The sequence below is a fragment of the Aotus nancymaae genome, unplaced genomic scaffold (genome assembly GCF_030222135.1).
Source record: "Aotus nancymaae isolate 86718 unplaced genomic scaffold, 86718_ANA_hifiasm-v0.15.2.pri h1tg000138l, whole genome shotgun sequence".
Classification (NCBI taxonomy): domain Eukaryota; kingdom Metazoa; phylum Chordata; class Mammalia; order Primates; family Aotidae; genus Aotus; species Aotus nancymaae.
The window spans coordinates 2,596,029-2,622,264 of record NW_026988553.1 but is presented as its reverse complement, the minus strand read 5'-3'; the positions used below and the strand labels follow the sequence as shown (position 1 = coordinate 2,622,264).

General features: G+C 59.8%; 1 protein-coding gene across 4 annotated transcripts; it reads left to right on the top strand.

The window, feature by feature from the left end:
* Positions 1-809: 809 nt before the first annotated feature.
* On the top strand, positions 810-24,612 carry HCFC1 (host cell factor C1). Of its 4 annotated transcripts, none has more exons than XM_012437911.3 (27): positions 810-1,250; positions 1,625-2,037; positions 7,803-7,951; positions 8,219-8,379; positions 9,010-9,218; positions 10,046-10,130; positions 10,696-10,802; positions 11,891-12,070; positions 12,144-12,503; positions 12,820-12,980; positions 13,556-13,753; positions 14,069-14,293; positions 14,464-14,568; positions 14,787-15,006; positions 15,251-15,393; positions 15,540-15,678; positions 15,892-16,112; positions 16,751-18,227; positions 18,520-18,683; positions 19,177-19,753; positions 20,092-20,409; positions 20,540-20,658; positions 20,759-20,896; positions 21,248-21,433; positions 21,705-22,005; positions 22,639-22,702; positions 22,887-24,612. In XM_012437911.3, the coding sequence occupies exons 2-27, from the start codon at positions 1,845-1,847 to the stop codon at positions 22,924-22,926; spliced, it is 6,240 nt and encodes a 2,079-aa protein (XP_012293334.2). In that variant the 5' UTR covers positions 810-1,250; positions 1,625-1,844; the 3' UTR covers positions 22,927-24,612. The 4 variants fall into 4 exon arrangements, with proteins under 4 accessions (XP_012293334.2, XP_012293335.2, XP_064227597.1 ...); XM_064371528.1 differs by lacking the exon at positions 810-1,250 and having other exon boundaries at positions 1,434-2,037; positions 12,144-12,202; positions 12,410-12,503; positions 19,309-19,753; XM_012437912.3 differs by having other exon boundaries at positions 811-2,037; positions 19,309-19,753.
* Positions 24,613-26,236: the final 1,624 nt, after the last annotated feature.

Sequence of the window (26,236 nt, the reverse complement as noted above, 5' to 3'; positions counted from 1 at the left end):
AGCGCCTCCCGCGCCCGCCTGGTTCGGGCGCCACCGGTCCGACTGCGGGCCCCTCGGCGGTGGGGGCGGCCGGGCGCGCGGCGGTTTGGGGCGCGCGGCCCAGCTCATTTTGCTGCGGCGCCGGCGGAGGTGCTGGCGCCCGGGGGCGGGGCCAGCGGCCTGGGAGCCTAGGAGCGGGCGGACGCTCCACCCCCGGGCGCCTTCGCTCGGCCGCGTCGCCTCCCACTCTCGCCCCGCCCCCGGTTTCCCCCGGAGCGCGCCTTGGGCCACCTCCTGTGGCTGCTGGGTGTGCAGGGCGGGAAAACGCTCGCTCCCCGGCCGGAGGTCTGGCTGTGGTGACTCTTCGCCACCCCCGACCACCTGCATGCCCCTGTCACCACTGCTGGTTAAAGGCAGTTCCTCAGGCGTGCGTCCCTTCAGCAACCCGACACAGTTCCCAAGGGGGCGGGGCCGAACGCGTCGAAGGGTGGGGGGTATAACTCTCATCCGGGTATTCCCGAGATGCCGCCGCCGCCATCTTTGTTTTGTGCTGACAGTCGCTATTGACGCCCGCGGACGGCCGGGCGAGGGGAAGTGGCAAGATGGCGGCTCCCAGGGCGGAGGCGTGGAGGCTCGCCCGGGGGGGCTGTGGGGCGGGGCGCGCCTGCGCCTGCACCTGACCTGAGCGCGGCTCCAGCCCTAGCCCAGCGCGCGGCCGCGCCGACCCCTCACCCCCGCCGCGAGGCAGCGCCGGGGTCCTTAAAGAGGCTTCGGCCCAGCGGCGAAGAGGTGCGAGGGCGGGTGGGGGAAAGCGGTGACGTCGTCCGACTCCGCCCCCTCGGCCGACCGCCGGCGCCGCCGCCGCCATGTTTAGTTGTTACTTCTTTACACAAGATGGCGGCTCCCAGGGAGGAGGCATGAGCGCCCTGCCGTTACCGCTCCTCCTGCCGTACAGTTGCCGCTTCGGGGCCTAACTCTGGCTCCTTGAAGCGGCTCCTGTGGGAAGGAGTCATAAGGAGGGAAGTGAGGATCGGACACTGCCTTGAGTTTGGTTTGCAGTGGAAGAACTGACCCAGGAAGAAGAGAATAGGGGGGAACGGGGAGCTAGTCTCAAGATGGCGGCTCCCAGGGCGGCAGGCGCAGCTTGAGCTGCAGAGGCGGACTAAGGGGAAAGGTGCGAGACCTCTGACGGCCTTACGGCGCGCGCCTCCAAACGGCCCTCGGGAGCTCGAGCTGATTCCGCCGGCCTCCGGCGCGCCTCCATTACTTAGGTGTGTCGAGGCTGTTTCGGGAGCGGCTGCTGCACTTAGCGCTGGGCGGGGAAGCGAGACGGTCTCAAGATGGCGGCTCCCACAATTGTGGTCTGAGCGCCGGCGGGGCTGCGACGACCGCGGCGCCTGTGGCTCCTTTCCACCCGCCCCGGAAGCCGGCCAGTCCTGGGGACTTGGGGGTGTGGGAACCGGGCCGGGGTTCCGCCATTTCCGGCGGGGGAGGGCTACGACTGAGGAAGGGAGGAGAGAGAGGCGGCTCAAGATGGCGGCTCCCAGGGCCTTCCGTCCGAGCTTGTAAGCGGGAGCGCCCGAGCAAGTAGTCGGGGCGACGGGACTCGGTGGCCTCCAGCTTATCGAGCCTGGGCGCTTGACAGTTTTGGGCAGCTCTTGAGGAGACGAGGTGAGCGAGAAGAAAGGGAAGAGCCAAAGGGAAGGAGAGCAGTTAAGATGGCGGCCTCCATGGAGTCGTCTACCGCTGTGTGAGGAACCGCTTCTCCGTTAGAGCTGCCTTAGACGAAAGGGGGTGTGTGAGAAGAATTGAGGGGCTCCCTTCCCGCTTCTTGACTTCTCCCTACCGCACCCTTTCCCGGAACTATGGCTTCGGCCGTGTCGCCCGCCAACTCGCCAGCGGTGCTACTGCAGCCCCGCTGGAAGCGAGTGGTGGGCTGGTCGGGTCCGGTGCCGCGTCCCCGTCACGGCCACCGCGCCGTGGCTATCAAGGAGCTCATCGTGGTGTTTGGCGGCGGCAACGAGGGAATAGTGGACGAACTGCACGTGTACAACACGGGTGAGTGCAAAGCCCGCTGGGTCCTCGGCACTTTCCCTCCCTCCATCTCCTTCCTCTCTCTCTTCCCTCCCTCCCGCCCTCCCTCCATCTCCTCCCTCCCGCCCTCCCTCACCATCTTCCCTTCCCCCGTCCGTCTCCCCCTCCCTCCCCTCTCCCCCTCCCCCCTCCTCCCTCTCCGTCCCCCCTCCCTCTCGGTCCCCCCTCCTTCCCCTCCCTCCCCACTGATCGGTTTGCCCCTCCCCTTTGCTGTGCCGGGCTTCAGTGCTTTACTCTGATCTTCTTCCCGTTCTGAAACCTCTTGTCTCCCGTATTTGAGGATTGGTTTTCGTCAGTTAAAAGAAAGTCCCTGGTCCGACTGATCGGGGAGTGGGGCTGTTGCCAGCGGTGGTGACTTCAGACCCACACCGTTACCCAGCGGGCCGGGGCCGGGGCCGGGGCCGGGGCCAGGGCTGGTGCGGGCGGATGTGTCCCCTTGGCGCAGGCAGAGTTCCCTCCCTCCCTCCCTTCTCCTGCGCCTGCTCAGCTCTCCATCTCGAGTGCCCATTCTGGATAAATGACCATTTCTAGATTACAGATTCGTTCTCTGTCTCGAAAAAGGGAGGGAAGGGACGCCTTCATAGGGCGCAGAGTTTAACATCCTCATCTGCCAGCCGGCTAATGCCGGAGCCCTGGGTACCCCAGCAGGGCCGCCTCCCTTTCGACATTTACTTCTGCAGCGTTTCTTTTCAAGTCGCCCCTTCTCTTAATCTGGTGCCTTCTGGTTTACAAGCTGAGTTCTAGTTACCCCTCAGCGGCCTGTGTAGTCCTGTGTCTCCCCGCTTCGGCGGATCCAGGGGCTTACCCCGCCCGCTCTTCTGCCTCCCCGCAAAACCCAAGCCCTTGTTAGTTGGGAGGGGGGAGGACTCTCTCTCTTCAGGTATGCCTGAAGCAGCACAGCCTTCGTGGGGGCTATCTGTTGTTGCCCGTGCCTAGTAGCCCTGCCTGTCCATGAACTTTGTGACATCCTTTTTCTTGGTGGCCACTTGGCCCGTTTTGCGCCCCTAGCACGAGGGTCAGCTCCCACATTGCCTGCTGGCTGCCCGTTGGCCCACAGGATCCTGGTCTTGCCTAGAAGGCAGGGTCAGGGTGAGTTCTGTCCCAGGCAAGACCTGGAAGAGTCTGGGTGAAGGGAACCCCCCCACCCGCAGGCTGGGGTCCTGGGAAGCCCTAGTCCTCAGTGGGAGCCGTGGCTTCCAGCACAAAGCCCTTGCTCTGCAGCATCCTCCCCTGGGGCTCTGGCAATCCCCTGGCCTCCGTGGAGTCCCTGCAGACAAACCCTTGCTGGGTGGGCTTTGTGTCCTGGGCAGTGAAAGACTGTTGTTCTTTGACTGGGCCCTAGCGCCTTGACGCTCTGCGGTGGGAAGTCAGAGCTGCCTGGAGGGAGAAAGTTGGTTTGGGGAATTGGGAGGGCTGGAGCTGGGCTCTTGGGTGCCACTTCCTTCCCCACCCCCCAAGGCAGAAAGTGCTGGTTTCTCCACACCTTGGAAACGGTTGCCACCTACCACACGTTGCTTTGAAAGGCTGGTGGGTTGCCGGTGACCCTTTTTCATTCCAGGTCTCTCAGCACCTGTTGCCTCCAGGGAGCAGGACCTTTCTCAGCACCCCTCCCCCGGGCGGGGGTGCTTGGTGGTTGGTAGTGCCAGCCCACGCAGCTGCAGTAGCAGGAATTAGCTCAGTAACCTAAGGTCAAGGGGCAGGGATACAGCTTCTCCAGTGGTAGGGCTGTTTATAGCGGCGCCGTCACCATGAGCAGCACCTCCTCAACTCTTTGGACTGACTTTCTTCTCAGAAGGCCTGGAGCAGGCTCCCTGGCAGGGAAACGCAATTTTAGAAAGTAGGGCAGGGGCCTAATTACAATTGGCTCCAAAGTCCACCGCCACCGCTGCCTTGGCTTCCTGGGGCCTCTGCATATTCATTAGTTTATTAAAATGAATTGACCACTTTGGCATGAATTCATTACCAGTCTGCAAAGACAGGTTGTGCATTAGAGGGCAGTCTGCCTTCCAGAGGGCTGCTTTAAACGAAGCCCTGGTATCCTCCAGGGTAGCAGTTTGGGAACTGTCATCGGCAGTTCCTCGGAGGACTTCTCCAGAGAGAGCAGCTGGCCGACCCAATGCCCTCTTCCTCACCAGGGTTTCTGCTTGGGAATCGGCAGAATGGCAGAATCCGGAATCAGCGGGAGTTGCCCCCTCCCAGCAGCCCAGCCTCCTCACCTTTGTCCTGGCTGCTTTTGCGGTGTTTGGGAGGAGGCGGGGCGTTTTCTCAGGGTCAGTCCTCAGAGAACCTTGCTTGGAGAGAGCTGATCTGGAAGGGGTCCCCGTTGCTAGGAGAAGAAAGAAAGCTTCAGGGGCTGTGTGCTTTGAGAGGTCTTAGGGTAGCTACTGTCCTTGTCCTTAGGAAATTTTAGTTCCACATGGCAAGCCAAAGGATTCAGAGCGCTGCCAGTGGTGGTGGGTGGGGGTGGTGGTGATGAGAGTTTTGGCCTCAGCGGCTCTGAAAGCTGGAAGGAGCCTCGGACAATGTCTAGTGAAACTTCCTTGTTTCTGCACGTGAGGAAATTGGGGTCCAGGGTCACCCTGCCAGCTGGTGGCAGAGTTGAGCGGGAGTGCAAACCTTCACAGAATCTGTTCTACCACCTGTCTCTTGGGGGCCACCACCTTTGAAACACCTCCCTTCTCGTCTGTCCCTGTATCTAATTGGTCATTGCGTCGAGCTGACATCAAATCTGTCCCCTCCACACCAAGCTCTCCTGTCCTTTTATTAGACTCGTGCGGTCACTTCCTGATTGGCCCTATGAGTTTCATTTGTCGGGAAATCCTGTTCACCCTTCAAGGCCCGGCTGAAATGTCACCTCTTCTGAGAAGCCCTTTCCACTGCTGCCCTCCCTCTCCGGCGGTCGCCCCGCTCTGTGCTCCCGAGGGCCAGGCTTGGGTCAGAGCTCCTCTAGGGTGCTTGTCTCATTGTGGGAGGGGGGCACGCAGCCTTCCTACCCCATTGGGAGTATGAGCACAAGAGCGGTGTCCTCTGTGCCTCCCAGCATGTCATGTGCCACACAGGAAGTGCTCTAATGTGACAGGTGGAACAGAGAGGAAGGCAGTTCGTTGAACTTGACCGGCTGCCCCCCTGCATGGGCACTGGTCTCTAGATGGTGATGGGACGCTAGCAACCACGGTGGAGCTGGTGGAGCATGAAGTGGGTGGGGGAGCTGATGAAACACGGAGAAGCCGGGGCGTGGCCTTGCCCTCAGGAGGAGGGCAGCTGGAGTGGTGTTCGTCCAGGGCAGGGTCCTTTCCACACCTTCCCCTCTCAGCTGAGAGCCAGCATCTCCAGGATGAGGTTCCCCAGGACTGGGTTATGTGACACCCCCCGGATGATTCAGGGGCGACTGAGAGCAGCTGTCACATTGAGAAGCTGGGAGAAGGGAGGGGTGCTTCTCGTGTGCTTTCAGAGGTGGAACCAGGACTGGTGGGTGAGATGAGGGCCGCAGGCTTGTCTTCACACCAGGAGCTGTGCTCCCTGATAGATCTCTCTTGACGTGTTCTAGAATGAGATCAGCAGCTCTTGGGTCCTGTAGAAGGTATCACAGGGCACTTCTGGCCTGGCCTGCTGGTTCACTGGTCAGCATGTGATGGGAGAGCTGCCGGCTGACTCCATGTGCCATTTAGCTTTGTCCCAAACGCTGACCCATGGCCCCATAGCTGTGGGCTTTGACCATGACAGGGCTCAGGGGAGTGAGGGTGGCTGCATGGACATGGGACCCTTGGGCAGACACGGATCGGTCGCTTTAAGTCAGTGATGGGGCTCTTGTCTCCCTGTCTCTGTTTTGCACTGTGACCGCAGGTGTCGCTTGCCCTCCTGGCTTTGCCCCTTTACCTATCGAGAGCAGTTGACCCAGGCAGTCTTGGGTCTCCTTGTGCGTTTACCTTGGCAGCTTGCATGGAGCCCCCTCCAGGGATTAGTCAAGGTGGCCTTGGCAGCTCCTGCTTTTCTGGGGTAGTTTTTGCACTGGGAATGAGAAAGAGGCAGGGCCCAGGCCCCAAGCTTGTGGGTGCGGGCTGCACAAGTGTTGCCTTCGGCCTTAGGAAAATGGCATGGGAGCTCAATGCTTGGCATGTCTGAGGCCCAGTGACTCAGCTGAGCGGCTGCAGAGACCGACAGCCTGCTGAAAGCCCACCCGCGGAGTGGGTGCTAGAGAGTGGGGTGGGGGCCGCCTCTGGAGGTGGTGCTGGTGCGGTCGTGCTGTGGGGGTTTTTCTGTTTTTCTTCTTCTTTTCTTTTTTGAGGCTAGATCTTGCTCTGCTGCCCAGGCTGGGATGCAGTGGCACGGTCTCAGCTCACTGCAGCCTAAAACTCTGAGGATCAGGCAGTTCTCCTGCCTCAACCTCCCGAGCAGCTGGGACCACAAGTGTATGTCACCACACTCAGCTAATGTTTTAAAATTTGTAGACACAGGGTCTCCCTGTGCTGCCCAGGCTGGGAGTTGTGCTTTGGATGAGGGCAAGCCTTGCACACGGTGTGCATTGAGCCCTGGGGGTGACGGTGTGGGACTGGGTGGGACCAGAGTGCAGCGGGGTGTGCATTCCTGACCATGGCCCTGGGTGCACCTGAAGACGGAAAAAACTACTTCGTTTTTCTTCTTCTATGGTCTCACAACGCTTTTGGTCACCAAACTGAATAGTCTGTGCTATAACACAAGATCACAGCATCCCCTGTGTGGAAACCTTCCCAGTTCCCACCCCACCGGAATCCCCTATGCCCTGTCATGTCCTGGGGAACCCATCTTACGTCTCAAGTCGTGTGAAGGGGCCTCAGCGCCTTCCGCTGTCTGCTCACTGAGATCTCACCCAGGCCAGCTCAGAGGCATAGAGTCGGGGTTGCACCTGGCCCCCAGTTTGGGGTTTTCGTAAAGAGTGTGGTGAATCCTCTGTGGGGCCCCTTCATAGGAGGAGGTTTCCTGGGAAGCCCTGGCATGGAGGGTGTGAGGGGAGTCGAGTTCAAGGGCCCAGTCCCAGCTGAAGGCTGGCTGCGCTGTCCTGGGGAAGTAAAGCAGTGCCTAGGGTCTGATTCGCCTCTTTCTTGGTGGTCTCCTCACCCCCATGCGCTTTCGAGAAGCTTCTGTCATGGCTCTGCTGAGACTGCCGCCTCTGGCTTTCAAGAATGTTCCAGAATAGCATAGGTGTGGCAGCAGGGGTGGGGAGGGATGCTGGTGGACCAGCACCTAGGAGGCCAGAGGAGGTCTGGGAGGTCTCGTCCCGTGGCTCTCCGCGGCCTTGAGTGGTTGCTTTTTTGGCCACTTGAAAGTGCTGCTGTGGGCTCTGGCTGTCCTGACCCTGTGATACAGGGACAAAAATGTGGGCCCCAGGGAGGAGGAGCACAGGTCCACCAAGAGGGTATTTTGGGGAGAAGTTCATGTCTGATCCACTGAGTGGTTGGTAGGGAAGGAAGGCAGTGGCTAGGCTCCCAGTAGCCGATGAGGGATCTTGCACAGTGACATCCCACTCATTAAGATGACCTTGATGAGAAGCAGGGTGGTCACAGGCCCTTTGGCAGTGGCCTGAAGTCGTAGGGTTTGGAAGATGGCCCAGGTGGCATGGCTGGAGTTGCTAGAGCACCCACAGGGATGGTGCTGGCTCAGCCCCTCACCAAGCTTGACGGCTGGCAGATTTGGGGAATGAGGGGAATGGGCGCTGCCGGCTCTACTGACTTCTGCCTCCTTCTGTTCCCCAGCAACCAACCAGTGGTTCATCCCAGCTGTGAGGGGGGACATCCCTCCTGGGTGTGCAGCCTATGGCTTTGTGTGTGATGGAACTCGCCTCCTGGTGTTTGGCGGGATGGTGGAGTATGGGAAATACAGCAATGACCTGTACGAGCTCCAGGTAAAGCAGCCCCAGGTTCTCACTCTGCCTCCTCAGCCCCACGACCTGATGGTAGTGGCTTCAGGATTGAGACAAGTGGGAGGTGGAAGGGACGCTTGAGAGTCTGCAACGCCACTCTGAACTTGGCCCGCCTCAGGAGAAGGCCGGGCCTGACACCCAGGACCTTCTTGCTCCAGCAAGGCACCTAGCTTGCCCCCGGCCATTTTCTCCTCCACCACGAGTTGCCCTGGGCCCCCAGGGTTCAGCCTCCAGGTCTTGGTTTTGCAGGCGAGCCGGTGGGAGTGGAAGAGACTCAAAGCAAAGACGCCCAAAAACGGGCCCCCTCCATGTCCTCGGCTCGGGCACAGCTTCTCCCTTGTGGGCAACAAATGCTACCTGTTTGGGGGTCTGGCCAATGACAGCGAGGACCCAAAGAACAACATTCCAAGGTGAGGCTTGGTCCTGTTCTCTTCGGAACCCCCCGGGTGGGTGTGCGGCTGGGTCCCTGTCCCATGCTGGGTTGTAAATGAGAGCTGTACCGGATGCCCTCTAAGGAGCCTTCTGGCTCCAAAGTCACTGCTAAGCCTGAGCAGGCCTCATGGGTGGAGGGCCAAGCCGGAGGCGGAAGCCGCTTTGCCTTGGGCTGGGGCCTGCTCTCAGACTCGGCCTAGAGTTGCTCACGTTCCTTCTCGGCGTCAACTGCCTACAGGTTTCCTGATGGGTATTTTCCAAGGCCTATGGCCAAGGACTCTATTTGGAGGTAGTCCCAAGCCGGTGCCCCTCTTGCTCTGTGGAGCCCTTGTATAATGCCCAGCTTTGTGTACACAGCAGGGCGTGCTGCTGGGTCTGGGACTCGGGGCTGCTGTACAGCCTCGCCCACCCTCTCCCCTTCTCTAGCTGGGCTCATCCTAGGGAGCTTCTGGCAGCCCCTTCCTCAGGAGCCAGGGCAGAAGAACTGCACAGCTCCCATGGCCCTAGTCCCTTTGTGTACTGGGGAGCCTCTCTGTCACTAGTAGCCATCCAGCGAAGCCTCTGGTATGAGGAGCTGAGACTTGCTCTAACTGAGCCCTCCTCATCAGGTACCTGAATGACTTATACATCCTGGAATTACGGCCAGGCTCTGGAGTGGTAGCCTGGGACATCCCCATCACTTACGGGGTCCTGCCACCACCCCGGGAGTCACATACTGCTGTGGTCTACACTGAAAAAGACAACAAGAAGTCTAAGCTGGTGATCTACGGCGGGATGAGTGGCTGCAGGCTGGGGGACCTGTGGACCCTAGATATCGGTGAGCAGGGTGGCAGCACCCGGCCTGAGTCTCGGCTGGTCCCGGGGGTGGCGCTGTTGTGTGGTCAGGTGGGGCTCGTAGGGAGCTGGAACGCCCCACTTTAGTGCTTTCCTCTTGTCATGGATTGTCCTTAGGTTTGGGGCTCTTACCTCCGCCCTGTGCTGGCTTAGTTGGCCGAATTGGTCTGCTGGCTTATAGGAGAATAAGAGATTAAGCCTTTCTAGAATGGAATTCTCTGGACTCGTCAGTGGTCAGACTGTGTGGACTGCTGTGTCCTCCTCTGACTGCTGAGGTACCACTGCATGCCGGTAAACTGTGAGGCCTTGGGGGACTGCTTGGACAGGTCGCCAGCTGGTGGCATCAGGAGTGATTGGGGAAGATGGCTAACTGTGGGCTGAGAGAGAGATGTCAGTGTTGTCCTATACATAAGAGTCAGCACTGCAGAGAAACAGTGTCCTGTGAGGGAAATTTCCAGTAGTGTTTGCTGAAGCGTCTGTAGCCTAAGGTGGTTATGATGGTGAATATATTTCATGGAGAGTTTGGGGTGTGCTCCCAACTCCTCCCCAAGCACAGAGCGCAGTGCCGGCTCAGGGCAGGCACTCGGGATGTACCTGAAGGAGCGTGCCTGCTAGGCTGGTCAAAACTGACTGGATAACACGGGAATCTAGCTCCCATGACAACAATCAGAGGGCCTGCTGTGGGCTGTAGGGAGCCAGGGATGTAATTCTTTAACTGAGACAGATCCTATCTTCCTGAGCTAGCTTGAATCCAGGGAACGGTCTGTGTGTGGTCCAGCGTGTGTAACCCTCTCCCCTGTTTCTCTGCAGATACCCTGACATGGAATAAGCCCAGTCTCAGCGGGGTGGCGCCTCTTCCTCGCAGTCTCCACTCAGCAACCACCATCGGAAATAAGTGAGTGTCTGCTCACCTGTGTCTCCCTTCTCTAGACCAGCGTGGCCCTCCCCCGAAGGGCTCTCAGTTTTGTTCTGTCAGACCCTAAGACCTGAAGATGCCTCTTTCTGGCTAGACTGGCATTTGGCAGCCCTATTTTTCCATTACGACCCTGGGGGACCAAGGAAAGACAGATTCAGCGTGGAGGGGGCCACACACAAGCCCAGCCTGAGACCCTCCCTGGGCCTGTGAGGCTCTGCACCATTGGATACAGAGCGTTCTAGGTCCTCTGTGCAAGCACTTGGCTGTCTTTGTGAGTGCCCAGGTCCTAAGGGGAGCCTAGGAACTGTGGAGATGAAGGTGAGCTTTAGATGAGCTGAACGACGCTTTTATATGGTAGAGGTGGCACAGTTCTGAGAGCTGAGCTACCAGGCAGGAGAGGGCCGCTTCAGGAGGCTTCACGAGTCCTTGGGGATTCTCCTGGGGATAGCCAGAGGACTGAGCTCAAGAACTGGGGTAGCAGAGGTGGTCACTAGCTTGGCACCAACTCTACAATCTTTTCCCACTCTTCCCTCCTCACTCCCAGAATGTATGTGTTTGGTGGCTGGGTGCCTCTCGTCATGGATGACGTCAAAGTGGCCACACACGAGAAGGAGTGGAAGTGTACCAACACGCTGGCTTGTCTCAACCTGGGTATGGCCTCCTTGGGCTCTGAGTGGCCTGTGGCTGTGGGAGACTGCAGGAGGCCAGCCCTCCTCAGCCTAAGCTGTGTGGGGTGTGGGGTGAACAAGCTTGGGCCCCTGGCTCACTCTGGAATCCACCAGAAGGATCCAGTGGGCAATGCTTCAACACTCTGAAGCAATGTTCTGCCTCTGAATTTTTGAATGAGCTCTCAATCCAAATGGCCTGACATCCAAAAGTGTAAAAGCCTCTACAGTGGAGAGCCTCCCTCCCTCCTCCCGGTTCTGCTTCTCAGAGGCAGCCACGTGAGTGGTTTCCTGTCCACCTTGTAGGGACTCTTCATATCCAAGCATTAGTCATAGGTGCCTTTAAACACAAAACAGTGGTAGCCTGGCGCACGCAGTGCCGCACCTGGCCTTTCTCATCCGCTGTAGCTTGGAGATCACTCCACATCCCTGCCCCGCAGCAGCCTCCTTCAAGCTGTGGTTGTGCTGCTGTCTCTTGTACAGGCGCCGCTCCGTGAGTATCCTTGCACCGTCTTCACCTGTGTGCAAGTGTATCCTAGAGGTGAAAACCTAGAAGTAGAGTTGCTGTCTGATGTGGCTGAAGCGCCCTGTACAGAGAATTTGGCCACATAGGTGCCTCCGGTGGTGCCCTCACAGAGTGGTCAGGGCACTCACTGTTTGCCAAGCCCGATAGGTGGCTGAAGCTCCCTTCTGGCTCACCTTGAGCCCCAGCTGCTACAGGCCCAGAAATCAAAGTGCCAGCCACCGGTGGTTGAAGTTGACATTTCTTTTGCATGAAGATCTTTTTATGGTGTTTTCCCTAAACCGTCTTCCCCACTGCCATCTCTTTCTGTGAGTTGTAGCATTCCGTGATGGGCGAGGAGGTAAATCCTAGTCAGCCGTTGGTGTTTATAATTTTACTTTATATGGGGCTTTTTTCCACAAAGCTTTCTTTGTTTCGTTGTTTTTAATGTAATAATCTGATAACATCTCGATTTTAATTTCCATCCTTGACAACAAAAGAACCAAGGGCAACTGGGGGTGGCGGGTTTCTTCCGTCCTCCCTGCTGACCTCACCCGTCCGCCCCCTCCCAGATACCATGGCCTGGGAGACCATCCTGATGGATACGCTGGAGGACAACATTCCCCGGGCTCGGGCCGGCCACTGTGCAGTCGCCATCAACACCCGCCTGTACATTTGGAGTGGGCGCGACGGCTACCGCAAGGCCTGGAACAACCAGGTCTGCTGCAAGGACCTCTGGTACCTAGAGACAGGTAGGCCCAGCCCAGCCGACCCTCCCACCCTCGCAGCCTCCCGCCCCTTCTCACCAGCTGCATTCTCCCACAGAAAAGCCACCACCCCCAGCCCGAGTACAGCTGGTACGCGCCAACACCAACTCCCTGGAGGTGAGCTGGGGGGCAGTGGCAACAGCCGACAGCTACCTTCTCCAGCTCCAGAAATATGACATTCCTGCCACGGCCGCTACTGCCACCTCCCCTACACCCAATCCAGTCCCATCTGTGCCTGCCAACCCTCCCAAGAGCCCTGCCCCGGCAGCAGCCGCACCCGCTGTGCAGCCGCTGACCCAAGTAGGCATCACGCTCCTGCCCCAGGCTGCCCCCGCGCCCCCGACCACCACCACCATCCAGGTCTTGCCGACGGTGCCTGGCAGCTCCATTTCTGTGCCCACTGCAGCCCGGACTCAAGGTGAGCCAGGGATCCGGGGACGTTTAAAAGTAAGGGGCTGGCCAGGGAGAGGCAGTGGCAGAGCAGGGGCTGCAAGATGGCAGCCTAGACAGCAGGCCAGCGGCCAGGAGCTTGGGGCTTAACTCCAAAAGTCTTGGGGGGATGCTAAAGCCTGGCCCCGCCTGTGGACACAGTCACCCTGAGGGCACAGAAGAGCCAGACTCCCACACAAGCAGGCCAGCAGAAGTGGCTCAAGCTGCCTGCTGAGCTCGGCAAAGGGGCTGGGGACATCGTGCGGAAGGTGAGATGGCTGACGGCTGGCCCCTTCTTTCATCAGGTGTCCCTGCTGTTCTGAAAGTGACCGGTCCTCAGGCTACAACAGGAACTCCATTGGTCACCATGCGACCTGCCAGCCAGGCCGGGAAAGCCCCTGTCACCGTGACCTCCCTGCCTGCCGGAGTGCGGATGGTTGTGCCAACACAGAGTGCTCAGGGGACGGTGAGGAGCAGTCTTTGGGGTTGGCGGGACTTCCTGTTGATCCAGTGCACTAAGTTCTAAGCGTACTGGGGGTTTACACACACCCCCCGGCCTCTAGTAGCACGCTTCCCACGCGTTTCCGTCTTGGGACATGCACACATGGAGAGCACTCCTGCAAGGTCGTGGTGGGAATTAATAAGTTAATGCCTAGAAGGCCTAACCTGCTGCCTGGTCCTAAGGGCATTGGCCACGTGGACTTTCTTGTCCTGCAGCCTGAGAGGAGGAGCTAGCCAGCTGGGCTTGATGCAGGCCCATGAGAAACGAACTGGACCTGACTTGACTCTGTGGTCTTTAAAAAGGATCCAGAGCTTCTGGCCACCTCTTGCCACAGGGGTTGCCGTGCATGGTCGGTGATGGGAGTCCTCCTTGTCTGGGGCCAGGAGAGTGGGGTCTGGCAGTAGAGAAAGCTGAGCCACGCTGGTGGGATGAGGCTCCCCAGAGCAGGGCTGAGCCCTGGGCAGGTTCCAGTGAGGTCCACCAAGCAGGGAGGCAGGTGGTACCCGTGACCTGGCCTCACATGCCCGTGCCCGCTGCAGGTGATTGGCAGTAGCCCACAGATGAGTGGGATGGCCGCACTGGCTGCCGCGGCTGCTGCCACCCAGAAGATCCCCCCTTCCTCGGCACCCACAGTGCTGAGTGTCCCCGCGGGCACCACCATTGTGAAGACCATGGCCGTGACGCCTGGCACTACCACCCTCCCAGCCACTGTGAAGGTGGCCTCCTCGCCAGTCATGGTGAGTGTCTTCTGGGGCTTGTCACTGTGATTAAACAAGCATGGTCATTCCCTCTGGGCTTTAGAGCTAGCCGTTGGACCGTGGGCTGCAGAAGAAGCTGTCTCCATGAAGAAAGTCACAGCCTCAGGCGAGACCTACAGTCTCGGCCTCCTCCCTTGCCCGTTAAAGGAAGGGGGAACCAAGCTGTTCTTGGGCTTGGGAGCGGGAGGAGGAGGGTGACTGGAGGTGGGAGCTGTGGGCCCACCATGGACATCTTTGGGTGGTTTGCCACTCTATTTCTCTGCCTGGTCTATCACTCATCTCTGCCTCCTCCAGGTGAGCAACCCTGCCACTCGCATGCTGAAGACTGCAGCTGCCCAGGTGGGGACATCGGTTTCTTCTGCCACCAACACGTCTACCCGCCCTATCATCACGGTGCACAAGTCAGGCACCGTGACAGTGGCCCAGCAAGCCCAGGTGGTGACCACAGTCGTGGGTGGGGTCACCAAGACCATCACCCTGGTGAAGAGCCCCATCTCTGTCCCAGGAGGCAGCGCTCTGGTGAGTGATGGGTGCCCCCTGGTCACATGTGACAGCTGCCAGGCCACAGTGACTGCCAATGGTTACTGGCCACCCTGGGCCGGCTCCAGGAGAGTCCCAGCCAGGCCATGCCCTTGTTTGGTTTCCAGATCACTCCCTGCTCCATCTTTTTTTTTTTTTTTTTTTTTAAGATTTCCAATCTTGGCAAAGTGGTGTCAGTGGTCCAGACCAAACCAGTTCAGACTTCAGCAGTCACAGGCCAGGCGTCCACAGGTCCTGTGACTCAGATCATCCAGGTGAGCGCTCTTAGTTTCTGCACACAGGGAGAACTCGCATCTCTGCCCATGGAAGATCACATGAGCACACATGGTTCAGAAAGTTCTGCTGCTCAGTAACCTCGCCCACAGCCTCCAGAATATTCCCTGAGCCACCAAGGCTGCTGACAGAGAGTAGCCAGACCACACTTCTCTTCCTGGCAGTGGCACCGACTCATGCACCTGCTTCTCCCTTTCAGACCAAAGGGCCCCTGCCAGCGGGAACAATCCTGAAGTTGGTGACCTCAGCAGATGGCAAGCCCACCACCATCATCACTACCACACAGGCCAGCGGGGCAGGGACCAAGCCCACCATCCTGGGCATCAGCAGCGTCTCCCCCAGTACCACCAAGCCTGGCACGACCACCATCATCAAAACCATCCCCATGTCGGCCATCATCACCCAGGCGGGTGCCACGGGTAAGGGCCTCCCCTGACATGCAGGTGTCTGCAGGTCCTCGCTGGAGGGAAATGGAGGTTACAAGGCGCACTGTGTTTCTGTTTTTTACCCATTTCCACCTTCTCCTTGCCACCTTTTGTGTCTAAGGTTGCTGGGGAGATGGCAGGGCTGTGGCTGTGACTTGTGGCTCTTCATTATAACCCAGGGCAGCAGGGGCAGCCCTCACAGAGCCCATCTCCCCTGGGCCTCTACTCTCCCATCCAGGTGTGACCAGCAGTCCTGGCATCAAGTCCCCCATCACTATCATCACCACCAAGGTTATGACTTCAGGAACTGGAGCACCTGCCAAAATCATCACTGCTGTCCCCAAAATTGCCACTGGCCACGGGCAGCAGGGAGTGACCCAGGTGAGGTACCCCCAGCCACGTCTCAGCCCCAGTGTCCTAGTGCAGTCCACCCCAGCAGGCCACACAGGTCTTCCCGACGGGCCTGGGAGGGGTGGCGTCCACCAGCCTGGTGGTGACATTGGTGGCACTTTCTTCTGGTATTCCAGGTGGTGCTTAAGGGGGCCCCAGGACAGCCAGGCACCATCCTCCGCACTGTGCCCATGGGGGGCGTCCGCCTGGTCACCCCCGTCACCGTCTCCGCCGTCAAGCCAGCCGTCACCACGTTGGTTGTGAAAGGCACCACAGGTGTGTACCCACAGGCCAGGGCCCCTACTGCCCCTAGATGACAATGAAGCAGGGCTGGCCTCCAATCCCCATGGCAGATCTGCGGGGCACAGCAGCTGCTCTCTCTCGAGACTTCTGTGCCAGGAGCTCCAGAGTGCCCTAGCCTGTCTGCGGGAAGAGCCCTGGGAAGGAGGCAGCAGCAGCCTCGGCCCAACTCTGCCTCCTTTCCTTCAGGTGTCACAACCCTAGGCACAGTGACAGGCACGGTCTCCACCAGCCTTGCTGGGGCGGGGGGCCACAGCACCAGTGCTTCCCTGGCCACGCCCATCACCACCTTGGGCACCATCGCCACCCTCTCCAGCCAGGTGATCAACCCCACTGCCATCACCGTGTCAGCTGCACAGACCACGCTGACAGCGGCAGGCGGGCTCACGACCCCTACCATCACCATGCAGGTAGGGCAGGGCTCTCGGGTGCATGTGGGCGAGGGACCTTCACATGAGTGGAAGCACGCGAGGCTCATGCCCTCCGTCTGCAGGCCTTTCCTTTCTGGTGTCACACTGCTGCCAGGCGTGGCCATGGTGGGCTTTTCCTCACCTGGGGCATTCTCCCTGGTGTCACATAGTCCCTGTGTCGTCGTCCATGGTTTGGCCATGCCTGGTGTTTGAACACCGAGTTCTAGGGGACGCTGCAGTTCATCTGTGTGTGTGTGTGTGTGTGTGTGTGTGTGGTGGTCTCTTCGTAGGTTTGAAGCTGGAAAACGGTGAAATGTTTGTTGTTGGCCTTTGAGCATTGAGGGGGATTTTCATTCCCTGACAAAGGACTTGACTGCAGCCAGGCTCCTGCCTTCCCCTTGCCCTGCCCCCACAGCCTCTTCCTCATCCCAGTTGCCTTGGAGGCAAAGTGGTTCCTCTTCCCTGGCCTCTAAAGCAAGTCGGTGTCTTGGGGGTAGGGGCAAGTGGGTCTTAGGTTTGCCAGGGCCATTGAGGAGCGGTCAGTAGTCCCAGGCTGTGCAGTGACAGTGCAGGACAGGGGGAGGGACGGGCAGATGGCCAGCTGCGGCACTAAGTCTCCTCCTGGTGTGTCTCCCCAGCCCGTGTCCCAGCCCACCCAGGTGACTCTGATCACGGCACCCAGCGGAGTGGAGGCCCAGCCTGTGCACGACCTCCCTGTGTCCATTCTGGCCTCTCCAACTACAGAGCAGCCCACCGCCACAGTCACCATCGCCGACTCGGGCCAGGGTGATGTGCAGCCTGGCACAGTGACCTTGGTGTGCTCCAACCCACCCTGTGAGACCCACGAGACTGGCACCACCAACACGGCCACCACCACTGTTGTGGCTAACCTTGGGGGACACCCCCAGCCCACCCAAGTGCAGTTCGTCTGTGACAGACAGGAGGCAGCTGCTTCTCTTGTGACCTCGACCGTGGGGCAGCAGAATGGTAGCGTGGTCCGAGTCTGCTCAAACCCACCCTGCGAGACCCACGAGACGGGCACTACCAACACCGCCACCACAGCCACCTCCAACATGGCCGGGCAACATGGCTGCTCGAACCCGCCCTGCGAGACCCACGAGACGGGCACCACCCACACAGCCACCACGGCCATGTCGAATGTCGGCGCCAATCACCAGCGAGACGCCCGTCGGGCCTGTGTAGCCGGCACCCCTGCCGTGATCCGGATCAGTGTGGCTGCTGGGGCACTGGAGGCAGCCCAGGGCTCTAAGCCCCAGTGCCAAACCCGCCAGACCAGCGCGACCAGCACCACCATGACTGTGATGGCCACTGGGGCCCCATGCTCGGCTGGCCCACTGCTCGGGCCGAGCATGGCACGGGAGCCTGGGGGCCGTGGCACTGCTTTTGTGCAGTTGGCCCCTCTGAGCAGCAAAGTCAGGCTGAGCAGCCCAGGCAGCAAGGACCTGCCCACGGGGCGCCACAACCATGCAGCCAACACCGCCGCCGTGGCCCGTTCCAGTGTGGGTGCCGGGGAGCCCCACGTGGCACCTGTGTGCGAGAGCCTCCAGGGCGGCTTGCCCAGCGCCACAGTGACTGTGACGGCCCTGGAGGCACTGCTGTGCCCCTCAGCCACCGTGACCCAAGTCTGCTCTAACCCGCCGTGTGAGACCCATGAGACCGGCACCACCAACACCGCCACTACCTCGAATGCAGGCAGCGCCCAGCGGGTGTGCTCCAACCCGCCATGCGAGACCCACGAGACAGGCACCACCCACACGGCCACCACGGCCACTTCAAACGGGGGCACAGGCCAGGCCGAGGGTGGGCAGCAGCCCCCTGCTGGTCGCCCCTGTGAGACACACCAGACCACTTCCACCGGCACCACCATGTCTGTCAGTGCGGGCGCCCTGCTTCCCGATGCCACTTCTTCTCACAGGACCCTGGAGTCTGGCCTAGAGGCGGCAGCAGCGCCCAGTGTCACTCCCCAGGCTGGCACCGTTCTGCTGGCTCCTTTCCCAACACAGAGGGTATGCTCCAACCCCCCCTGTGAGACCCACGAGACAGGCACCACTCACACAGCTACCACTGTCACTTCCAACATGAGCTCAAACCAAGGTAAGTGAAGGTGGCCACCTGGCTTTCATGGTCTCCCAGACCCCCAGGCTGAAAGGGTGAGAGAACGATGGTGGGGGTTCGACCACAGTCCACCGGTCAGGTTCCTCAGTGCCCAGTTTATCAGCGGGGTGGGCTGGGACGTCCTGACTGCCAGCAGCAGATGGGGGATCTCCAGGAGCCTGTCCTGCCCTCTCTGACCCTCCCCTTGGGAGTACAGGAAGCCCATGGTGGTCAAGCCAACTGTAGGCCTGGGGGCTCCTGCTTAGCAGCCACCTGCCTATTGCCCCCACAGACACCCCACCTGCTACCAGCGATCAGGGAGAGGTGGAGAGCACCCAGGGCGACAGCGTAAACATCACCAGCTCCAGTGCCATCACGACAACTGTGTCCTCCACACTGACGCGGGCTGTGACCACCGTGACGCAGTCCACACCGGTCCCAGGCCCCTCTGTGCCGGTAAGAGCCCAGGGGGTCCTTTTCCTCTCCGCCTTCCCTGCCTACGCCTGTGCAATTCCACAGTCAAGACACCAGATGTCGCTCTTTTACCAGGCATGGGGCTGCTCCTGGTTCTTTTTCCGGACCATAAAAGGGCAGCCTTGATGTCTGCTGCGTTCCCCCACATCTCTGGGGCGCTTTTATTTCTGTGACTGGTTACCATCGTGTGTCACTTCACCACAGCTTGTACAAGACGTGGCGGGGTCTGAGTGTCTGTTCAGGCCAGGACGACTCTGAGGACAGGTTAAACCTGACCAGGGGTCTTAAGGGCTTCTGTCCTCATGCTGCTCAGAGAACCACTGCCCACCCCTCTTCCCCCATTTAACATGGGCTTGAGCTGGCCGATTGAGAGTGGCCCACAAGGAACGGTGAAGGCTGGCTTGCTTCTCAGCCCTGCTTCCTGGTTCTGGCCCCCCTCTCCTCCCCTCTGACAGGGGCTTCTCTCCCTTTCTAGAAGATCTCATCAATGATTGAGACTGCCCCAGGGGCTCTGACTACCGAAGTCCCCATCCCGGCCAAAATAACAGTGACCATAGCCAACACAGAAACTTCTGACATGCCCTTCTCTGCTGTTGACATCCTGCAGCCCCCAGAGGAACTCCAGGTGTCACCAGGGCCTCGCCAGCAGCTGCCACCGCGGCAACTCCTACAGTCGGCCTCCACAGCCCTGATGGGGGAGTCCGCTGAGGTCCTGTCAGCCTCCCAGACCCCTGAGCTTCCGGCCGCCGTGGATCTGAGCAGCACAGGGGAGCCATCTTCGGGCCAGGATTCTGCCAGCTCTGCGGTGGTGGCCACTGTGGTGGTCCAGCCACCCCCACCTGCGCAGTCAGAAGTAGATCAGTTATCACTTCCCCAAGAGCTAATGGCTGAGGCCCAGGCCGGCACCACTACCCTCATGGTAACGGGGCTCACCCCTGAAGAGCTGGCAGTGACTGCTGCTGCAGAAGCAGCCGCCCAGGCTGCAGCCACGGAGGAAGCCCAGGCCCTGGCCATCCAAGCGGTGCTCCAGGCCGCGCAGCAGGCTGTTATGGGTGAGCGCCAGCGCCACCTCGGGGGAGCAGTAGGCCACAGAGACAGCCTGGGAAGAGGAGCCTATTTCTCTTGAGGGTGGCATGAGCCAAATGTGTTGGGGAGGATGGGCACAGGGGACCCCAGGCAGGCCAGGTAGTGGAAATTGCCACATGGGACCAGCTGGCTGGGGCTACTGCCCAGGAAACAGATGGGGCCCCTCGGCCAGGGCTTAGCCTATAGTGGAGGACGGGTGGGAGGTGGACGGGGTCTCCAGGACAGGCTCTGGGGGCCTCTGCCTGGGCCACCCGCCTCCAGCCAGCCTTCCTAATAAGTAGTGTTTCTCTTGACCCTGGAGCAGGCACCGGCGAGCCCATGGACACCTCCGAGGCAGCGGCAACCGTGACCCAGGCGGAGCTGGGGCACCTGTCGGCTGAGGGCCAGGAGGGCCAGGCCACCACCATCCCCATCGTGCTGACACAGCAGGAGCTGGCTGCCCTGGTGCAGCAGCAGCAGCTGCAGGAGGCCCAGGCCCAGCAGCAGCACCACCACCTCCCCACTGAGGCCCTGGCCCCCGCCGATAGCCTCAATGACCCGGCCATCGAGAGCAACTGCCTCAACGAGCTGGCCGGCACCGTCCCCAGCACCGTGGCGCTGCTGCCTTCAACAGCCACTGAGAGTAAGTGGCTGAAGGCGAATCAGTGCTTTGGTGGTGGGGGCACCCAGGGAGGCCAGGGCAGGACAGGAGGCTCAGTCCCACTTGGGAGCCAAGTCTTTGTCGTCTTTCCCACTGACACCTTTGTTCCCAGGCCTGGCTCCATCCAACACATTTGTGGCCCCCCAGCCAGTTGTGGTGGCCAGCCCAGCCAAGCTGCAGGCTGCAGCTACCTTGACTGAAGTGGCCAATGGCATCGAGTCCCTGGGTGTGGTGAGTTGGGTGTGGTGGGGCTCCTGAGGCTGGGTCTGGGGGGCAGCACTGCCTCTGGGTGCTGAGGGCCTGATTTCATCACCCCGATTCTGTCTTCCAGAAGCCGGACCTGCCGCCCCCACCCAGCAAAGCCCCCATGAAGAAGGAAAACCAGTGGTTTGATGTGGGGGTCATTAAGGGCACCAATGTAATGGTGACGCACTATTTTCTGCCACCAGACGATGCTGTCCCATCAGACGTAAGTGTCCGCAGGAGCTGATGCCCTCAGGTGGGTGGATCTTGGCTCCACTGTCCTGAGTGGGGCTTATAGGAAACTCCTCCATCTTTGGGCCAAGCTAAGTAGCCAGGAAGCCTGAGGATAGCCAGGCAGAGACCATCCCCCTGAAGCAGGAGAAAAGGAGACCTTTGGTTCCTTCCCGCCAGTACCTGGCCACAGTCGGCCTCGCCATGTCCCTGCTTGCCATAAGGGGCCAGCCACCGCTGACCTCTTTTCCCTCTGGCCCGTAGTCACCACAGACCTTCAGCGTCCCTGGGGTGGCCCAGAGCTGCCTTCTCCACAGCAGAGTTCATGCCACTCCTCTCTTCCCAGGATGACTTGGGCACTGTCCCTGACTATAACCAGCTGAAGAAGCAGGAGCTGCAGCCAGGCACAGCCTATAAGTTTCGTGTTGCCGGAATCAATGCCTGCGGCCGGGGGCCCTTCAGTGAAATCTCAGCCTTTAAGACATGTCTGCCTGGTTTCCCAGGGGCCCCTTGTGCCATTAAAATCAGCAAAGTGAGTCTTGCTGTGGGGTGGCCCTCTGTACCTGCTTGGTTCCCTCCTGCCTCAGCACATGAGGTGGCAGTGTGGGCATAGGAGGGCTGAGTTTTGAGTCCCAGTTTGTTTTAGCCCTTCTACTTGGAGGAAGATCTCTTTGAAGCTCCTTGAACTGCGACATGGCATCTCTCTACTGTGTTAGAAAATGGTTTATGGGAACCATGATCGGTCAGTTCTGGAAGCTTCTAGCTTGTTCTGTTGTTGATCTTCTGACCCCCCTGGGTTCTAGAGTCCTGATGGTGCTCACCTCACCTGGGAGCCACCCTCTGTGACCTCCGGCAAGATCATCGAGTACTCGGTGTACCTGGCCATCCAGAGCTCGCAGGCTGCGGGTGAGCTCAAGAGCTCCACCCCAGCCCAGCTGGCCTTCATGCGAGTGTACTGCGGGCCCAGCCCCTCCTGCCTCGTGCAGTCCTCCAGCCTCTCCAACGCCCACATCGACTACACCACCAAGCCTGCCATCATTTTCCGCATCGCTGCCCGCAACGAGAAGGGCTATGGCCCAGCCACACAAGTGAGGTGGCTGCAGGGTGAGTGTCCTTTGTGGGGCTCCTCAGGCAGCTTCTAGGGAAGGCACAGGGAGCCAGGTACAGCAGGTGGAACTGTCACCCTCTGAGATTTCTTCCCATGTACCGTGTCTCCCTGCTTCCTTTGGCGCGCACACAGCCCCCTGACGGGCAGCTGTCGAGTGGAGCAGGGGCCCCAGCTCCGGGCCTGGTGGTGCAGGGGACGCTGCCCCAGGATGTTTGAGGGGACAAGGACTGAGAGGGCTGTGGGAAAGCGTAGGTTTCTAAGCCCGAAAACAGCGTGTCCCAGGTCCCTGGCGCGCAGCAGGTGAGGGGTGGGATGCACGGGAGGCCAGCCATGTCCGGTCAGCTCATGCTCCTGCTTCAGCTCCGCGGGGGCTGACTGGGACTGGGGCACCTGGGACCTGGAACCTGGGAGGGCAATGAGAGGTGGGAGCTGAGCTGAGTGGGTTTCTAACCTGCATACAGAGGGGAGTGAGTGGTGTCGTGTTCTAGTCAGGGCCGGTGCCCCACCCTTGCTGGCTGCTGGTCGAGCACTGTTTGACACCGAGAGGCTCTGTGGGCAGGCAGGGCGCGGGTGTCCCTTGCTCTTGTTCTGTCACAGTGCTGCTCACCCATCTCTCTTGTTCCTTCCAGAAACCAGTAAAGACAGCTCTGGCACCAAGCCGGCCAACAAACGGCCTATGTCCTCTCCAGAAATGTAAGCAGGAAGCCCTTCTCAGGAACTTTCTGAGGCTGGGGGCGGAAATAGCTGGGCTCAGCCTCTCATCAAATGACTGGGGGCACTTAACCGGCCCCCACAATGGGCCGGGCCCTGCACCGGCAGGGCCTACCGTGGTGTGAGCTCCACACTAACTTTCTCTTTCCTTTCTCTGTCTTCCAAGGAAATCTGCTCCAAAGAAATCTAAGGCCGATGGTCAGTGAGAGGAAGCTGACCAGTCCCTGGATTCTTCTCCAGACTCCCCTGCTTCAGGAACACCCGCCAAGGCCCACCCCTCCCACCCCGCCCCGCCCCGGCATTCGCACTTCACCCTCCAGAGCCGCCGTTTCTGCCTCCCCCCTTTCTCTTTCTCTCTGTTTTTAAAATAATCTAAAGAAAGCACATTTTACCATTGCGGTTGGGAGGAAGCAGAGGCAGATGGGAAAGCAGAGAGAGGAGCGCGCTTCCCTTCCTCCCCTCTAACTAGGGAGGGCGGAGCTGAGGACTGCTGTCCTCCTGGGGATGTGCAAGGGCCAGGTTGGGGGCGGGCGTGGAGCGGAGGAAAGGCACCCCCTCGGCCTTCCCCAGGGCGGCTTTCCTGACACTCTGGCCCGGGTGTCTGTGTGGTTCTGTTTTCTTTTCTTCCCCTTGTGTTTCCAGCCTCCTAACCTCCCTTCCTCAGGCTCCCCCGGTCTGCCCTGCTCAGTGACCCCCAGGAAGCTTACACTTTTTCTCAGAGGCCTTCGTGCTCCAAACTCTTATCCTCTTCCCCTCTTCTTTCCCATTTTAAAAAAGAAAAGAAGGAAAAAGAAGAAAGAGGGGCAAGGAGCCCCACGGCGGCCTGGGCAGCACCTGTGCAAACCTCCCTGTGGGCCACGCCGCCGACTGCTGCATTGGTTGTGTTTTTTAGGTTGAAATTGGTGAAGTTCACACTTTGGTTGTAATTTTAGCGTGTGGGGTTTTGTCTCTTTTGTTGTTAGCTGTGTACAGAGTGTGTAATCCTTTTTTGTGTGTGTGTGTGTTTTTGTTTTGTTGCTTTTTTCTCCTTGGCTAATTCTTGGCAGGGATCTTTCTGGAGGAAAAGCTGGGGCCAGCCAGGGCAGGAGAGGTGTGGAATCTGCCGCCCAGCCCAACTTCCTGTTGCTGGCTCTTGTCCGCCACCCCTTTGCCTGTCCTCAGGCTGCTGGAACAAAGAAAGGACAGCTCATTCCTCATGGGCGATCACTCCGCACCCATAGGGTCGAGCCTGGGGAAGCTGGAGGGAGGGCTGGGGCCTCGTTGTCCTGGGTTCCCAGCCCCCGCCGCCCCTCCGTCAGCACCACCAGCGCTGTCTCCCTCAGGGGGCTGCTGCTTTCTGCAGCCGCTGTGCCACCTCCCTCAAATTGTCATGGAAAGGGTGGAGAATGGAGGGGAACCAGGCGTCCTTGGAGGCAGCCCGGGAGGGCAGCTGTGCAGTGTCACCTACAAGGGAGGCTAGGGCGACAGATCCGGCCGCCAGCAGCAGCAGCATAGCAGCTGCATGAATGTGCAGCATGGAACCCAGGCCAGGCTCCGGGAGCTTCCGTCAAGGAGGGGTTTGCCAGCAAGTCAGAAGGCTTTGAACTGAGCAGCCAATCTCCAGCCCTTCCCCACCAACCTCTGCCTGGAGATGCAGCAGCCTGTGTCCTCCAGGGCCTCTGGTTTGTTGTATTATAGTATATTTCGCTGTGGAAAATGTCCCGTTTAGTCACCTTGGAGCCCGCTCACCTGGTCGTGTTGTTTTACCCCATCCCTTCGCGCGCGCATATTCATTTGTTTCTGAGGAGAGTACACCGTTCACTATTGTAGAGTGACCCCTGTGACTCAATATTACCATAGTGCGATGTCGTTTTGTGCTATTTTGAACAATTAAAAGACTTTTTTTGAAATAACCACTGGGTGGCTCACTGTCCCGGCATCCTTGCAGGAGGCCTAAGCAGGAAGGCTGAGACCTGCCCAAGGCTCACGGGAGCCCCCTGGTGGGGGACCTGAGCTCCGGTGAAAGTGAGGAAGGCCCCCCCGCCGTGGCGTGTGGTCTTTGGACCAGGTCGGACCAGGTTCCAGAAGGTTGCTTGGCAGCTGCTTTGCAAGGCAAGAACCAAGGGGCCCCTTGGGCAGCCGCTGCTGACTTCCTATGTCTGGGGCTTGGATCCCTCCCTCCCCTCCTGCACTAGAGGATGGGGTGGGGCAAAGGCCTGGCAGGTCACCAGTGGTGGTCTGGGGTATGTTGGGAGGGGATGCTGAGTCACAAGCACACTGCGTACTGCAGAGGTGGATCCCCTCATCCTGCTTCCTCTTACGCGGGAGCCACGCCCACAAGGGGAAGAAGCAGAGCTTGTGACCCAGACCACCTAGCAATTGGGATCTGCTGCGCTGAATTTGTACTCGGCGCTCACCAGCCAGGAGGCACTGAAAGCCCTGGGGCAAGGCAGCTGGGGCAGCACAGGCCTAGGCGGGTCCGAGGGGAGCGGCATGGTGCTCCTGGGGCTCTCAGGCCTGGTGTACCTGCAGTCCTGCCCCCCGTCCAAGCCCCACCGCCTGCGTCTGTTTCCCCCACACGCCTCTGCTGCCAGAAACTCCTGGAGTAACAAAAGCCTACATGTCTCCACCTGTGGCGTGGGTGTGTGTGCAAGGCCCTGTCCAATGTGACCTCTCCTGGGAAGCCTGTCATGTGCGATACTCTGTCCCCACCTGGCCAGGGCTTGATGCCAGGAGCCAAGGCTCTGTCTTGGCCACTGCACCAACTGCGACGTGCCACAGAGCCCAGCGTCTCAGAGGCCCAAGGAGAGGGGTGGGAAAGTGTCCTTTGGAGCAGAGCAGTAGGAGCCATGCCTGGGGCTGGGGGAGGCCAGGGGCCACATGGGGTTGGCCCCAGAACGAGGGGCCTTGAGGATTTGCCATACATTTGGCAAATGGCTTTGTGGGCGCTTTGCCTGGTGGGGGCAGTACAAGGGTTCTTCCCACCCCACTCCTGTAGCTGGCACCTGCAGGGCTACCCACCCTCCACTTGCCTTCAGCTCACCTGTCTCACGGCGGCTGCATCACACTTCAGAAGGCAACGGCCACATCAGTCAGGCCTCTGGTGTTTATCTGAAAATACTGAATTTCCGTCTGACGGTACCACTCCACAACCTCTAGGAAAGAGCCCTGGGCAGGGAGGGGGAGCATGGCACCTCCTGGTCCTGCTCCCAGGGAGCCCGGGAAAGCTAAGTGCTCTCCCTCAGCATTGACCAAGGCCCTGTCCACTGGACCCAGGGCTAGGGGGACCACCCAGAGAAGCCTAGAACCCTCCGCATACCAAGGCTCAGCCAGAGGGAGGCTGGACGTGAACATGACCATGACAGGCCTGCCAGCAGGGCAGGTAGGTACAGCCTGGCTGGACACAAAGTTCATCCTTGGGCATGAGCCGAGGCTGACGGCAGGTGCCAGGGGCGTCAGCCTCATTCCCGAGCACCCCAAAGGGGAACTGAGACAGTCACTGTGGCATCAAAGACCAGCAGTGCAGCACCATGCCCA